General features: G+C 38.9%; 1 protein-coding gene across 1 annotated transcript in view; it reads right to left on the bottom strand.

Annotated features, from left to right (window-relative positions):
* Positions 1-9865: 9865 nt before the first annotated feature.
* STK31 (serine/threonine kinase 31) overlaps positions 9866-17750 on the bottom strand; it is a 137182-nt gene continuing 129297 nt past the window's right edge. The window contains exon 24 of the mRNA XM_037737969.1: positions 9866-10246. Within this exon, the coding sequence (XP_037593897.1) occupies positions 10016-10246 (231 nt within the window). The 3' untranslated portion in view covers positions 9866-10015. The remainder of the gene's footprint in view (positions 10247-17750) is intronic.

Below are 17750 nucleotides of genomic sequence, written 5' to 3'. Positions count from 1 at the left end.
AAAAAAAAAAAAAAAAAAAAAAAAAAAAAAAAAAAAAAAAAAAAAAAAAAAAAAAAAAAAAAAAAAAAAAAAAAAAAAAAAAAAACAGTCCCATCAAAAATTCAAGAACAATTTGAAGAAAGAGGCTACCCAAATGAGATGGACCCAGAAAAGTGATTCTGGTAATATGGCAAAACAGGGCTCTACAACACCTCCAGAAGATCACATTCGCTCTCCAGCAATGGATCCAAACCAAGAAGAAATCTCTGAATTGCCAGAAAAAAAAAATTCAGAAGGTTAATTATTAAGCTACTCAAGGAGGTACCAGAGAAAGGTGAAAGCCAACCTAAAGAAGTTAAGAAACAATACCGGACATAGATGAAAAAATTTCCGTATAAGTAGCTATCGTAAAGAAAAAACAATCACAACTTCTGGAAATAAAAGACCTACTTGGGGAAATCCAAAATACAGTGGAAAGTTTCAACAATAGACAGGAACAAGTACAAAAAAGAATTTCAGAGCTCAAAGACAAGACTTTCAATTTAACCTAAAAAGAAAGAAAAAAAGGATTAAAAAATGAACAAAGTCTCCAAGAAATATGGAATTATGATAAATGACCAAGCCTAAGAATAACTGGTGTTCCTGAGGAAGAAGAGAAACCTAAAGTTTGGAAAATTTATTTAAGGGAATAACTGAGGAAAACTTCCCTGGCCTTGTCAGAGAGCCAAACATCCAAATACAAGAAACTCAAACAACTCCTGGGAAACTCATCACAAAAAGATCACGAAGGCATGTAGTCATCAGGTTATCCAAAGTCAAGATGAAGGAAAGAATCTTAAGAGCTGTGAGATAAAGTATCGGTAACTTATTTAAAAAAAAAAAAAAAAAAAAAACCTATCAGATTAACAGCGGATTTCTCAGAAGAAACCTTACAAGCCAGAGGGGTTGGGGTACTATCTTTAGATAAAGTCTTTGTTAGACAAACAAATGCTGAGAGAATTTGCCACGACCAAATCAGTACTACAAGAAATGCTAAAAGGAGTTCTAAATCTTGAAATAAAACCTCAAAATACTCCAAAATAGAACATACAGTTATGCCAACGACTAAGAAGTGGTAAAGCTTATCATTTGCTGAGATAAAGGAGAGATGCTAAGAAAAAATTTAATAAATGTTGGCATTAAATACACACTAAAATGACGTGGCACTGGTATGAATTGGACCAGAAGAGGATTCCCATAAGTTTGAGAGAAAGTTTGCACTTATTTAAAACTGCAAAAGGACAGTTTAATTAGATGAATAATGAGCCTATAAAACTGAGTCAGTTCTATGGGGACAATAAAGCTAGAGGAAAAATTTCCCATATGTAAATGGGAACCTGTGGTTTTTAAGAAACCATATCAGGTCCGCAAATTTACTTCCATTACTGATTTTTTTTTTAACTTGATGAATGTTATTATCTTGCCAACCTCTATTTGAAGTTTAGGAATACATGTGCTGTTACATGGGAAAACTGCATGTCATGGGGGTTTAGTGTACAGATTACTTCGTCACCCGCGTAATGAGCATAGTACCTGATGACTAGTTTTTCAATCCTCACCATCCACCCATTCTCCACCTTCAGCTAGGCCCCAGTGTCCACTGCTCCCTACTTATATATCAATATATACTCATTATTTAACTCCCACTTATAAGTGAGAACATGCAGTTTTTGGTTTTCTATTCCTTTGTCACTTTCCTTAGGATAACAGCCTCCAGCTCCATCCATGTTGCTGCAAAGTAAATTATTTCATTCTTTTTACAGCTGTGTAATATTATATGCTGTATATATACATTTTCTTAATCCAGTCCATCACTGATGGTTATCTAGGTTGAATCCATGTCTTTGCTACTGTAAACTTTAATATTCACAATACTCATGTAAATAGCTACCATGAACATATGCGTACATGTGTCCTTATAATAATTTGAGCATAAACCTAGTAACAGGATTGCTGGGTCAAATGGTAGTTCTAAGTTATTTGAGAAATCTCCAAACTGCTTTCGAGAGCGGCTGAACTAATTTACATTCCCACCAGCAGTACGTAAGCATTCCATTTTCTCTGCAGCCTTGCCAGCATCTGGAAGTTTTTTGGTTTTGTTTTTGTTTGGCTTTGTTTTTTTTTTTGTTTTGTTTTTTCACTTTTTAATAATATCCATTATGACTGGGTGAGATGGTATCTCCTTGTGGTTTAGATTTGCATTTCTCTAATGATTAGCAATGCTGAACATTTTTTAGTATGCTTATTGAACGTGTGTATGTCCTCTTTTAAGAAGTGTCTGTTCGTGTCCTTTCCCTATTTTTAATGGGGGTTTTTTCTTGTTAATTTAACTTCCTTACAAATTCTGGATATCAGAATTTTGTCAGATGGATAGTTTGCAAATATTTTCTCCCATTCTGTAGGTTGTTTATTCTGTTTTCTTTTGCTGTGCAGAAGCTCATTAATTAGGTCACATTCGTCAATTTTTGGCTTTGTTGAAATTGCTTTGGGTGTCTTCATATGGTATCTCTGCCAGGGGCTATATCCAGAATAGTATTTCCTTAGTTTTTTTCTAGCGTTTTTATAGTTGTAGATCTTACACTTAAGTCTTTAATTCATGTTGATTTTTTAATATGGTGAAAATTAGGGGTTCAGTTTTAATCTTCTGCATATAGCTAGCCAGTTATCCCAGCACCATGCATTGAATAGGAAGTCCTTTCTCCATTGCTTTTTGTTGACTTCATCAAAGATCAGATGGTTGTAGGTGTGCAGCTTTATTTCTGAGCTCTCTAACCTGTTCCCTTTGGTCTCTGTGTCTGTTTTTGTACCAACAGCATGCTGTTTTGGCTACTGTAGCCTTGTAGTATAATTTGAAGTGAGGCAGTGTGATGGCACCAGCTTTGTTATGTTTGCTTAGCATTACTTCAGCTATCTGTGCTCAATCTTGGTTCCATATGAATTTCAGAATATCTTTTTCACGGCCAGGTGCAGTGGCTTATGCCTGTAATCCCAGCATTTTGGGAGGCCAAGGCAGGCGGATCACCTGAGTTCAGGAGTTCAAGACCAGCCTGGCCAACATGATGAAACCTCATCTCCACTAAAAATACAAAAATTATCCAGGCATGGTGGCAGGCGCCTGTAATCCCAGCTACTTGGGAGGCTGAGACAGAAGAATCATGTGAAACCAGGAAGTGAAGGTTGCAGTAAGCCAAGATCGTACCATTGTTGCATGCCAGCCTGGATGCCAACGGCAAAATTTCATCTCAGAAAAAAAAAAAAGAAAAAGAAAAAAAAAGGAATACCTTTTTTTTAATTCTGTGAAAAATGTCATTGGTAGTTTGACAGGAATAGCACTGAATCTGTATTGCTTTGGGGAGTATGGCCATTTTAACAATATTGACTCTTCCTATTCCTGAGCATGGAATGTTTTTTCCATTTGTTTGTGTCATCTCTGATTTCCTGGAGCGTTGTACTGCAATTCTCATTGTAGCTATCTTTCAACTCCCAGGTTAGCTGTATTCCTAGGCATTTTATTCTTTTTGTGGCTTTTCCTTCTCTCAAATCCACCCACTGAACTTCTTTAGTTTTCTTGGCCTGAAATGCCCTTCTTGCAGTTCCAAACAAGCATAAATCTACTGTCTTCCTCCAAAATGAGTCAAATGTCTATTCCTCAACCTCATCATCTTTCTTTTCCCTTCCTCATCTTTTGGTGACATACATTACTGCTCTTATAGCTTATTACATGCTGCATCACTCAAAGACTGCCTAGAGTGCAGTGAACACATTTGTCTGCCTTTACATTGCCTTTATGCATATATATACATATTACAAGAGATATTTATTTCATTGCACAGATACTTGTAATTTGTCTCTTCTCACCATTCATTATTTTCATTTTAAAACATAAAATTTTTTTTAAAAATTATCTTATCCCACAAAATCTGATCCTTACACCAGTTTTATATGAGAAAAGTTGCTAGGTATTATGTGGGGGAAATCATCACTGCTTATTTTGGCAAACACTGGTCTAAATAAAACTAATTAGGTTTCTTTCCTATAGCCCTTTTTAGAAACTTTACTGTCTAACACGCATGATCAATCTGTAACCGTCCAACAGGTTCTTCTTGGCCATTGCCTAGATAGAGCTGACTTATCAAGACAGGGGAACTGCAGTAGAGAAAGAGTTTAATACACATAGAGGCAGCTAAATGGGAGACAAAAGTTTTATTATTACTTTAATCAGTCTCCCTGAAATTTCAGAGGCTAGGGTTATTTAAAAATTGTTTGCTGAGCAGCGGGCTATGAAATGAGAAATGCTAATTGGTTGAGTAGGGGATAAAATCTTAGAGAGTCTAAGCTGTCCTCTTGCACTGAGTCAGTTCCTGGGTGGGTGGGTGGGGAGGCCACAAGACCAGGTGAGCGCTTACTGGTCTGGGTAGCACCAGCAAATTCATCAGAATGCAGGATCTGAAAAAATATCTCAAATACCTATCTTAGCTTTTACAGTAGTAATGTTATCCATAGGAGAAATTAGGGAGGTTAGGAACCTTGTGGCCTCTGGCTACATGACTCCTGAGTCATAATTTCTTATCTTGTGGCTCTCACTTGTTAGTTTTACAAAGGCAATCTGTTCCTCAAGCAAGAAGGGGTTTGTTTTGGAGAGGGGCTGTTATCATCTTTGTTTTAGAGAGAAAGTATAAACTAAATTCCTCCCAAAATTAGTTCTATCTATGCCTAGGAATGAAAAAAAGTGGTTTGGAGGTTAAAGGTAAGATAGAATGACTTACAACAGATCTTTTTGACAGTCATGCTTTCTCACTGTTATAACTTCTGCAAAGGTGGTTTCAAATCTCCAACTTGGTATTCATTTCATAAACAACAAATCACAGAATTCATTTGTGTGCTGAGAATCTCTAAAACCTAGTCTTCAGAAAACACTTAGAAAATGCAGATCTAATACTTTATTTAAAATAGTGAATGTTTAAAAGAAAAAAGCAGTTTATCTCTGTCCCCCTTAATTATCCAAGTTTGTTTTAAATCTACTGCTGTGCTTTTACTACTGAGTCAACTGAAATTAAATTCTACTATAAAACAGGAAAGCTGAAAGGCTGCAAAGACTTGAATACATGGCAATATTTCCCTTTAGTATTCATCACAATGACTTAAAGGGCTTATTAAAACACAGACTGTTGGCTCCACCTCCGACCCTGAGTTTCTTACTTAGTAGGTCTGGAACAGAGCCGAGAATTTGCATTCTAACAACTTCCCAGGTGATGCTAAAGCTGCTGATATCGGAAGCACACTTTGATACAGGGGTTTATTCTCTCAACATAAAATCTCAGGGCTAATACAGGGGCTCCAGAATGATAAAGGACACCAGTTCCTTCTAACTTGCTGTTCCATCATCCTAGCTCACGGCTTGCCTCCTCAAAATCACCTCATGATCCAAGGAAGCTGCTCCAATTCTAGCCATCATGTTAGCTTCAGGATAGTAAAAAAGGAGTGAAGGCAAAGGGAACATCTCCCAGCCTTGTCAGCTCCTTTTTAGAAGCCTTATTTGTAAGAACTTAGTCAAAAGGCCTCACTACAGAGAAAATGGTAAACATACACTTGCTGAGTACATTGACACTCCAAATAATACTAGGGATCTATGGGATCTAACTAAGGAAGACTGGATATTGAATAGGCAACAAGAAACTCTGCCATACTACTTAAGTTTACATATACTCCAAATACCAAGTCCTACTGATTTCGCCTCCCAATTATTTTATAACTTTGTCCTATAGGTTTCATCTCTAATTCTACTTCTCTAGAGCTTGCTTTAATCGTCTCTCCCCTACTTTATTATAACTGCTATCTAGTCTCCCTACCTACTATCTTCATCGTAGGTAGATGACGGATTTCGAGCGAGCTAAAGCTGCTCATAATTCTTTAATAACTTCACATTTCCTATAAAATAATTAGGTATTAACATTTTATTATTTCATACAAACCCTCATCTACCTGTTCCCTGCCTTTTACTTTATACTACTTAACACAACAAGCTGTTTCTCCCTTCAGTGCTTTCATGATGTTTTCTCTGCTATTAAGGTAATCCTACTATTTGGGAGGCTGAGGTGAAAGGATCTCTTGAGCCCAGGAGTTCAAGGTTACAGTGAGCCACGATTCCACCACTGCAATCAAGCCTGAGTGACAGAGCAAGACTGTCTCTAAAAAAGAAAAAAGATACTCCTGCTATTCTCTTCACCATTTTGACTCATCCTCTATGATTTAACTAAGATACTACCTTCTCCAGAAAGCTTTCCTTGACAACCCTCCTCCATAGGAAAAGTACTCCTTTATAATCTCATCAAGCCCAGAGCAGTCACTGGATATTCCACGTTGCATTATAATCTGTTTGTATCTTAGTATTTCTCAATAGATGACAGCCCTCATAAGCCTAAGGACCATGTTTTATCTATCTTTATATTTCCTCAACTGGATACAAAGCATATGACAACTATTATTGGTTGAATAAAAGCACGAGCCTTCATCTCCAGCTAGCCAATATACTGTAAACCCGTACAGGACTTGTCGAGGAATGTAATATCCTTTCCTATCTAAAGTTTCACATTCTAATTACTCAATTTCAAAAGGTAATTAGAATCAGAAAATACTTCACTAGTAACTCTGTATTAGTCTGTTCTCATGCTGCTAATAAAGACATACCCAAGTCTCGGTAATTTACATAGGAAAGAGGTTAAATGGACTCACAGTTCCACATAGCTGGGGAAGCCTCACAATCATGGCGGAAGACAAAGGAAGAGCAAGGGGATGTCTTACGTGTGGCAGGCAAGAGGTCTTGTGCAGGGGAACCCTCCTTTACAAAACCATCAGATCTCATGAGGCCTATTCACTATCACAAAAACAGTACAGCAGAAACTGTCCCCATGATTCAATTATGTTCACCTAGGCCTATCCTTGACACATGAGGATTCAAGGTGAGATCTGAGTGGAGACACAGCCAAACCACATCAATCCACCCCTGGCACTTCCCAAATCTCACGTCTTCACATTTTAAAACCAATCATGCCTTCTCAATAGTCCCCCAAAGTCTTAACTCAAAAGTCAGCATTAACTCAAAAGTCCAGACTTCAAATTCTCATCTTAGACAAGGTAAGTCCCTTCTGCCTATGAGCCTATAAAATCAAAAGCAAGTTAGTTACTTCCTAGACACAAGGGGGGCACAGGCATTGGGTAAATACACCTGTTCCAAATAGGAGAAATTGGCCAAAACAAAGGGGCTACATGCAAGTTAGAAATCCAGCACCCCATGCAAGTCCAAAATCCAGCACAGCAGAAACTTAAAGCTCCAAAACAACCTCCTTTGACCCACAATCAGGTCACACTAATGCAAGAGGCGGGTTTTCATGGCCTTGGCCTGCTCTGCCCTGTGGCTTTACAGGGTACAGCCCCCACTCCCACTTGCTGTCACAAGCTGCTGTTGTCTGCAACTTTTCCAGGAACAAATTGCAAACTGTCAGTGGATCTACCATTCTGAGGTCTAGAGGACCATGGCCTTCATGTCACAGCTCCGCTAGGCAGTGCCCCAGTAGGAACTCTGTGTGGGAGCTTCAACTCCACATTTCCCTTCCACACTGCCCTAACAGAGGTTCAGCATGAGGGTCCCACCTCTGTAGAAAACTTCTGTCTGGACATCCAGGTGATTCCAAAGATCCCCTGAAATCTAGGTGGAGGTTCCCAAATCTACATTCTTGATTTCTGTGCACCTACAGGCTCAACGCCACATGCAAGTTGGAAGCTGCCAAGGGTTGGAGCTTGTACCCTCTGAAGCCATGGGCCAAGCTTTATCTTGGCCCATTTTAGCCACAGCTGGAGCAACTGGGATGCAGGGCACCAAGTCCCTAGGCTTCACACAGCAGGGGGACCCTGGGCCTGGCCCAAAAACAATTTTTTCTTCTTAGGCCTCTGGGCCTGTGATAGGAGAGCCTGCCACAAAGGTCTCTGATATGCCCTGAAGACATTTTCCCCATTCTCTTAGTGATTAACATTTGGCTCCTTATTACTTATACAAATTTCTGCAGCTGGCTTGAATTTCTCCTCAGAAAATAGGTTTTTCTTTTCTATTGCATCATCAGGCTGGAAATTTTCTGAACTTTTATGCTCTGCTTTCCTTTTAAACATAAGTTCCAATTCTGAATCATATTTTTGTGAATACATAAGACTGAATGCTTTTAACAGCACCCAGGTCACCCTTGAACGCTTAGCTGCTCAGAAATTTATTCCACCAGATGTTATTTCTATTCTACATCCTTGAGGAATTGCCACACTGTCTTTCACAATGGTTGAACTAATTTACACTCCCACCAACAGTGTAAAAGTGTTTTATTTCTCCACATCCTCTCCAGCACCTGTTGTCTCCCGATTTTTCAATGATCACCATTCTAACTGGCATGAGATGGTATCTCCATATGGTTTTGATTTGCATTTCTCTAATGACCAGTGATGATGAGCTTTTTCATATGTTTGCTGGCTGCATAAATGTCTACCAATTGACCCAGCAATCCCATTACTGGGTACATATACAAAGGATTATAAATCATTCTATTATAAAGACACATGCACAGATATGCTTATTGCGGCACTGTTCACAATAGCAAAGACTTGGAACCAACACAAATGCCATCAATGACAAACTGTATGAAGAAAATGTGGCACATATACACCATGGAATGCTATGCAGCCATAAAAAACGATGAGTTCATGTCCTTTGCAGGGACATGGATGAAACTGGAAACATTCTCAGCAAACTGACACAAGAACAGAAAACCAAACACTACATGTTCTCACTCATAAGTAGGTGTTGAACAATGAGAACACATGGACACGGGAAGGGGAACACCACACACTGAAGCCTGTTGGGGGGTGGGGGAGGAGAGGAGGAATAGCAGGGGATAGGGGTGTAGGGGAGGGATAGCATTAGGGGAAATACCTAATATAGATGACAGGGTGATGGATGCAGCAAACCACCATGGCACGTGTATACCCACGAAACAAACCTGCACGTTCTGCACATGTACCCCAGAACTTAAAGTATAATTTTAAAAAAAGGGAATTTCTTCCACCAGATGCCCTAAATCATCTCTCAAGTTCAAAGCTGCACAAATCTCTAGGGCCAAAATGCTGCCAGTCTCTTTGCTAAAATGTCACAAGAGTCACCTTTATTCCAGTATCCAACACGCTCCTCATCTCTGAGACCACCTAAACCTGGACTTCATCGGCCCCATCGTTATCAGCATTTTGGTCAAAGCCATTCAACAAGTCTCCAGGATGTTCCAAACTTTCCCACATCCTTCTGTCCTCTTCTGAGCCCTCCAAACTGTTCCAACCTCTGCCTATTATCCAGTTCCAAAGTCACTTCCACATGTTCGGGTATCTTTAAAGCAGCACTCCATTCTTGATACCGATTTACTGTATTAGTCTATTCTCAACCTGCTAATACAGACATACCTGAGACTGCGTAATTTATAAAGGAAAGAAGACTCACGTTGCTTACATGGTTGGAGAGGCCTCACAATTGTGGCAGAGTATGAAGGAAGAGTAACAGCATGTCTTACATGGAAGCAGGCAAAAAGCTTGTGTAGGGCAACTCCCCTTTATAAAACCATAAGCTCTCCTGAGACATATTCACTACCGTGAGAACAGTATGGGAAAAACCCACCCCCATGATTCAATTGCCTCCCACGAGGTCCCTCCCAGAATATGTGGGGATTATGGTAACTACAATTTAAAATGAGATTTGGGTGGGGACACAGCCAAACCATATCAAACTCCAAGTAAACTAAAGTTCAAAGCATACAAACTATTCTGTGCATAGCCAAACATCTTTATTTTTCACAGCCTGAATACTAAAGATACAACCCAACTAGTCCCAGAACATTTCTAGATATTTTTGTACATTAACCAAACTAAACAAAGCTTTTATAAAGAACATCTGCAACAATAACAGAATAATAATCTAACAATCAAAGTTGGCTTCACCGTTTCTTGTCTTCTCCATACATTTATCCAAGTTCTCTGTCTTTATTTCTTCTTCTTTTTTATATGGGATATATTCAGTATCTTTTTCTGGGTTTGGAACTGATTTCTCTTTTGGTATCAAGAAACATTCAGCATTTAAAACTTGTTCAGCAGTGATTGAACTTCTATAATATATCAAACTACAGAGGAGGGATTTGACTTTATCATCCTGCAAGGAAAAATAGGTGTTACAAAACAAAGGAAAAAAAGGACAAACCTGTAATGAAGGAGGATACAATTCACAAATACTTTTGGTCAGTGATACAGATCTAAAATCAAGTTTTTCTATTTAGAGTTTTAAAGATTCTTACCAAGTTCAACTATAATTGACCCTTAAACAGCACAGGTTTGAACTGCACAGGTAGGTCCACTAATAAGTGGACTTTTTTTTTCAATAAATACAGTCAGGAAGGATGGGCTTCAAGATGACTGGTGAGGTATCTGGTACTCACCTCAAAAAAAAACCAAAATAATGAGCAGATAATAACACTTCAAATAGATCATCTGGCTGAGCACAGTGGCTTAGGCCTGTAAACCCAGCACTCTGGGAGGCCGCCAAGGTGGGGAGATCACCTTAGGTCAGGAATTCAAGACTAGCCTGGCCAAGATGGTGAAACCCCATCTCTACCAAGAGCGCTGTATACCTGGATGTCAAAGTATAATATCTACCACTATAAAACACACTAAACTATTAAATCTACTGGTAAAACAAACACACAAAGAAGAAAAACTGTTACCACTACAGAAAACCACCAAACCACAATGATGAGTAAGAGATAAAATAAGAAACAAAAGAAACAAAAAACAATGAGAATCAATTAATGAAAGAAATTAGCCCTCATACATGTATCAATGACAGCCTTGAATGTAAACCAGTTAAACTTTCCACTTAAAAGACACAGACTGGTTGAAAGGATTTTTTTTTTAATGACCCAATTATATACTGCCAAAAGATGAGAAAAGATATTCCATGCAAAAGGAAACCAAAAGCAATCAGATGAAGCTATACTTCTATCAAGTAAGACAGGCTTTAAGTCAAAAACAGTAGAAAATAACAAAGAAGGTCATTATGTAATAATAAAGGGATCAATTAGCAAGAGAATATAACAATTCTAAACATACACATGCACCCAACAACAGAGTACCCAGATACATAAATCAAATATTATTAGATCTAAAGGGAGAAACAGATAGCACCCAACTCTCACCATTAGACAGATCTACAGAGAAAATTAATTTAAGAAACACTGATTATACACTGCACTTAAAGACCAAATTAACCTAACAGATATTTACAGAACATTTTACCCAACAGCAACAAAATACACACACTTCTCATCAGCATATGGAACACTCTCTAGGAATAGACAATACCTAAGCCACAAAACAAAGCTCCAAAAAGGTTTTAAAATTAAAACCATATCTAGTTTCATCTCAGAAAACAAAGGAAAACTAAAAATCAACAAGAGAAACTGAAAACTATACAAACGCATGGAAATTGGCCAGGCATGGTAGAGCACACCTGCAATTCCAGCATTTCGGGAGCTTGAGGTGGACAGATCACTTAAGGTCAGGAGTTTGAAACCAGCCTGGCCAACATGTTGAAACCCCATCTCTACTAAAAATACAAAAATTAGATGAATGCGGTGGCAAACACCTACAATCTCGGCTACAAAGGAGGGGAGGCAGGAGAATTGCTTGGACCCAGGAGGCAGAGGTTGCAGTAAGCGAGGTCACAACACTGCACTCCAGCCTGGGCAACATCTCAAAAAGAAACAAAAACAAAAAACATGGAAATTAAACAACATGCTCCTGACCCCAGCTCAAAAAGAAACAAAAGCAAAAACACACATACATGGAAATTAAACAACATGCTCCTGAATGACCACTGGGTCAAGGAAGAAATTAAAGAGAGAATTAGAAAATGCCTTGGAACAACTGAAAATCAAAGCAACGTAACAAAACTGATGAGATATAGCAAAACCAGTGTGAAGAGAGACATTTACAGCAATAAATGCTTGTTTCAAAAAAGGAGTAACATTTTCAAATAAATGGCCTGGTGATACACCTCGCAGATTAGGAGGAAAGAAAGAATAAAGATGAGAGCAGAATTAAGTGAAATAAACTAAAAAAAAAATTGCAAAGGATTAACAAAAATTTTTTTGAAAAGACAAAAGCAATAAACTGTTAGTTGTACTAAAAACAAAAAAGAGAAGCTGCAATAAACACAATCAGAAATGAAAAAAAGACACTATGGCTGATACCACAAAAACACAAAACATAAAGACTATTATGAGTAACTATACATTAACTAACTGAAAAACCTAGAGGAAATGTATAAATTCCTGGACACATACAACCTACCACATTTGAATCAGCAAGAAACAGAAAACACGAACAGACCAACAACAAGTAATGTGACTGGGTCAGTAATAGAAAGTCTCCCAACAAAGAAAAGTCCAGGACCAGAGAGCTTCACTGCTGAATTCCACCGAACTTTCAAAGAAGAACTAACATCAATTATCCTCAAACTACTGCAAAAGTTCAAGAGGAGAGAATTCTCCCTAACTTGTTCTACAAGGCCAAGGCCACCATTACCTTGAAACCAAAGCCAGACAAGGATACAACAACAAAAAATTATAGACCAATATCACTGATGAACATAGATGCAAAAGTTTTCAACAAAATACTAGCAATCCGAATCCAACAGCACATCAAAAACATAATACACATTCCTCTAAAGAATTGAAATAAGACAAGGATCTCCACTTTCACCACTCCTCTTCAACACAGTCCTGAAGTCCTAGTCAGAGCAATCAAGCAAGAAAAAGAAATAAAAGGCATCCAAACTGAAAAAGAGCAAGTCAAATTGTCCCTCTTTGCAGATGACACAATCTTCTATTTAAAAAACCTAAAGACTCCACCAAAAACCTCTTAGATTTGATAATTCTAGTACATCTGCAGGATACAGATCAACATGTAAAAATCAGTAGCATTTCTATAAATCAATAATTAACTAACAAACATCAAGAAGGCAATCCCATTTATAATAGCTAAAAAAATAAATATATTACCTAGGAAGAAATTTAAACAGGAAGCTGAAGATGTCTACAAAGAAAACTACAAAACACTGGTGAAAAAAACTGAAGAGGATGCTAACAAATGGAAAGGCACTCCATACTCCGAGATCAGAACAATTGGTATTGTTAAAATGCCCATACTACCTAAAGAACTACAGATTCAAAGCAATCCCTATCAAAATAGCAATGCAATTTTTCACATAAATAGAAAAAAAAAATCCTAAATTTCACATGGAACTAAAAAAGAGCACAAATAGTCAAAACAATTATCAGCAAAAAGAATAAAGGTGGAGGCATCACACTGACTTCCAAATATCTTATAAGGCTATAGTAACTAAAACAGCATTTTATTAGTATAAAAATAGATACCTGCACCTAACGAATAGAATTGAAAACCCAGAAAGAAAGCCACATATTTACAGCCAACTAATTTATCACGAAGGCACCAAGAACATACACTAAGGAAAAGATGCCTACCTAAATAAACGGTGCTAGGAAAAACTGGATATCCATATGCAAAAGAATAAAAGTAGACCCTTATCTCTCACCATATACAAAATCAATTCAAGATTAAATAAAGACTTAAATATAAAACCTAAGACTATAAAAATATTATAAGTCTAGGCAAAGATTTAATGGCCAAAACCTCGAAAGCACAGGCAACAAAAATAAAAAGATACAAATGAGACTATACTTAACCAAATGCTTCTGTGCAGCAAAAGAAATAATCAACAGAGTGAGGAGACAATTTGTTGAATGGAATATCTGCAAACTATTCATCCAACACAGGACTAATATCTAGAATATACAAGAAACTCAACTCAACAGGGAAAAGAAAACAAATAATCCCATTAAGAGTAGACAAAGGACATAAATAGACATTTCTCAAAAGAAGGCATACAAATGACCAACAAGTTTATGAAAAAATGCTCAACATCACTAATCATCAGGGAAATGCAAATCAAAACCACAATGAGGTTTCATTTTACATCAGCTAGCATGCCATTTTTTTTTTAAAGGACAAAAAAATAGCAAAATGCTAGCAAAGATATGAAGAACAGAAAACTGTTATACGTTGTTGGTAGAAATGCAAATTAGTATAGCCATTATGGAAAATAGTACAAATGTTTTTCAAAAAACTAAAAATGGAAATATCATACAATCCAGGAATCCCATTACTTGATACTTATCAAAACAAAAAGGAAATCAGTAGATGAAAACTGCACTCCCATGTTTACTGCAGCACTATTCACAATTACAAAGGAATAGGCAAGGAATCAACCTAAGTGTCCATCAATGGACAAATGGATAAAGAAAATATGGTACATATACAGAACAGAACACTATTCAACCATAAAAAGAAATTAAATTCTGTCGTTTTTAGCAACAAAAATGGAACAGTCATTCTGTAAAGTGAAATAAGCCAGGCACGGAAAGACAAATATCAAATGCTCTCACTCAAATACAGGAGCTATAAAAGTTGATCTCACAGAGGTAGACTGGAATGACAGATACCAGAGGCTGAGTAGAGAGAGTGGGTGAGGTGGAAAGGGATGAAAAGAGTTGTTTAATGGGTACAAACAAGCAGGTTGATAGAAGAAATAAGTACTAGTGACTGACAGAATACGCTGACTCTAGTTAACAATGTATTATATATTTCAAAATAGCCAGAAGAGAGGACTTGATATGTTCCCAAAACAGAGAAATGATAAATAATCAAGATAATGGATGCCTTAAATACTGACTTGGTCATTACACATTCCATACCTGTAACAAAATATCACATGGACCCCACAAATATGTACAAATATTATGTACCAATATGAAATAAATATAGTCAGCCCTATCTGCAGTTTCCACATCTGAAACCCAACAGATCAAAAATACAGTATTCTCAGGACTCAAAACCCACAGATACAAAGGGCTTTTCCATACACACAGGTTCCACTGAGCCAACTGCAGAACTTGGGAATGGGTGAATTTCATCTGTACCAATTCCCTGTGTACACAGAGGGAAGACTGTGCTTTTTTAGAGAAATGGATTGCCTCCACTACTGAAACAATGAAATTGAATTACGGGGAAAAAATGTAAAAGGAAAAAATCATAGCTGAAATCTCTCAAAAACAACCGAAATGCAAACAAAGAAATTGTATTACTTTCCTTCTCTCTCTTTTAACAAGGTAATGGTTAGAATTTGACACTATTAAAATGTCACAGTGAAGCTTCTCTGTCTGGAAGGGTAAACTTCTTCACCTAGTTAGCTGTTTCTGTTTTCAGTTTTTAAGTGACCACCCTCTAGGATCTCCTCCACTGCCACTATCATTATCATCATCATTATGGGGGCCAGAATTTATTATATCCCTCTATTTCAAAGAACATTATTTGTATTAGCACATGTAAATAACCCTGTAAGGTTGCTCTTCCATTATTTCCTCCTCCAAAGACAACGTGGTATACCTTTTGCCTCTTATGATTACTCTAACCAAAGCACATATTACACTGAATAAAAATAATCTGTTTACTGCTGGCCAGGTAGGCACTTTGGGAGGCCAAGGTGTGTGATCACTTGAGGGCAGGACTTTAAGACCAGACCAGCCAACATGGTGAAATCCTGTCGCTACCAAAAATACAAAAATTAGCTGGGCATGGTGGCGTATGCCAGTAATCTCAGCTACTCAAGAGGCTGAGGCAGGAGAATCACTTGAACCCGGGAGGTGGAGGTTGCTGTGTCAGAGATCACAGCCCTGCACTCCAGCCTGGGTGACAGAGCAAGACTGTCTCAAAACAAACAAATGAAAAAAAACACCTGTTACTGCTAGCGTCTGCATTACACTCTTAAGACCTTTCACATTCAAAATTTTAGTTTGTCACTACATCTCCATAAAAAAGCAGGTTATCTGAAAATAATAGACATTCAGTAAATATTTGATAAACAAATGAATGCCAATGTCTGTACTCTACAGAATAAGTTTTTAAGAAGATTTAGGTGTGGAGGATCTGAGATGGCCGTTTAGGAACAGCTCAGGATTGCAGCTCACAGTGAAAGCGCAGAGGGTGAGTGGACGCCGCATTTTTATTGCCCACAGACTAGGCAATTCCCAGGCAGAGGAGCTCCACGGTCACCAGCGCGGCTGTTTCGGCCAGCGCGGCTGTGCCGGCCGGCGCCGCTGCTTTGCCCCACGCGGCTGCTTTGTCTGCGCCCTGGAGCAGCGGTTCTCCATACAAAATACACCTGTCCGAATGCCCTTTTGGCTGGCGATAGGAGCCACAGGAAGTCACCCATTCGTCTGTTTAAAAAGGGGACTGAGCACAGAACAAGGACAGTAGATTCCAGGGCAAAAAAAAAAAAAGCGCCACAAACCTCAGTGCCACTGTTTAAGCCAGCGCAGTGAGTGGCCACAGGGGAAAACAAACAGACCCCGGCGCCTCTTCAACAGGCGACTGGAACACCAACTTAAAAAAGGCTCTGAGGCAGGGAGCCAGGCGATCAGGCTCAGCTGGTCCCACCCCCACAAAAGAACAGCAACCAGAAACTCTGGATTGAGACTTTCACAGCAAGCGCAGCTGAACCCGGGACGGTCCAGCTCTGTGGGGGAGGCGCGTCTGCCATTGCCGAGGCAGCCCGCCACTAGGGAGGTAGTCAGCCAATGCTAAGGCAGCCCACCATTGCCAAGGCAACCTGGCATTGCTGAGGCAGCCCGCCGTTGCCAAGGCAACCCGCCACTGCAGAAAGACTCCGCCTCAACAGAGTCGGGCCGCCATCGCCAAAGCAGTTCTAACTACACCCATATAAACAGGACTGCAGGGAAGTTCACTCGGCAGCGGGGCGTAGTCCAAAGCAGCTCAGCAAAGCCTCTACAGACAGACAATGACTAGGCTGCCTCCTTGCTGGGCAGGGCAGCTCTGAAGGAAAAAAAAAAAAGAGAGAGAGAGAAGGCAGCAGCATAACTGAAACTCATAAAGCCCTAAATCCCTGGGACACAGCACCTGGGGAAAAAAAGCAGTTTATGAGTTCTGCTGCAGCAGACCTAAACGTACCTGTCCAGCAGCTCTGAATGAACAACGGAGCTCACAGCTCAGCATTTGAGCTTCTATAAAGAAAAGACCGTCTCCTCAAGCAGCTCTCTGACCCCTATATATCCAAAGAGCCACCTCATAAAGGAGAGATCAGATTGACACTAGGTGGGTATCCTTCTGGGACTAAGATAGCAGAAGAAGAAAACGAGTAACAACCCTTACTGTTCAGCAGCTGCTGCAGGTGAACCCCAGGCAAGTAGGGCCTGGAGTGAACCTCAGCAGATCTACAGCAGAGGCGCCAGACTGTCAAAAGGAAAACCAAGAAACAGAAATAACCTCATCATCAACAAACAGAACGTCAATCTGAAAGATTTGAGACCCAATCTGAAAGCCAGCAACTACAAAGTCGACAGGTGGATAAATCCTTAAAGATGGGAAGAAACCAGAGCAAAAAGGATGAAAACACCTGAAACCAGAACACCTCTCCTCATACAAGGGATCACAACTCCTCACCAGCAAGGGAAAAAGGTTGGATGGAGAACAAGTGTGATGAAATGACAGAATCAGACTTCAGA

This window comes from Cebus imitator, unplaced genomic scaffold (assembly GCF_001604975.1).
Source record: "Cebus imitator isolate Cc_AM_T3 unplaced genomic scaffold, Cebus_imitator-1.0 Scaffold45, whole genome shotgun sequence".
Classification (NCBI taxonomy): Eukaryota; Metazoa; Chordata; class Mammalia; order Primates; family Cebidae; genus Cebus; species Cebus imitator.
The sequence above is the reverse complement of the archived record's forward strand: the minus strand, read 5'-3'. Positions and strand labels throughout refer to the sequence as shown.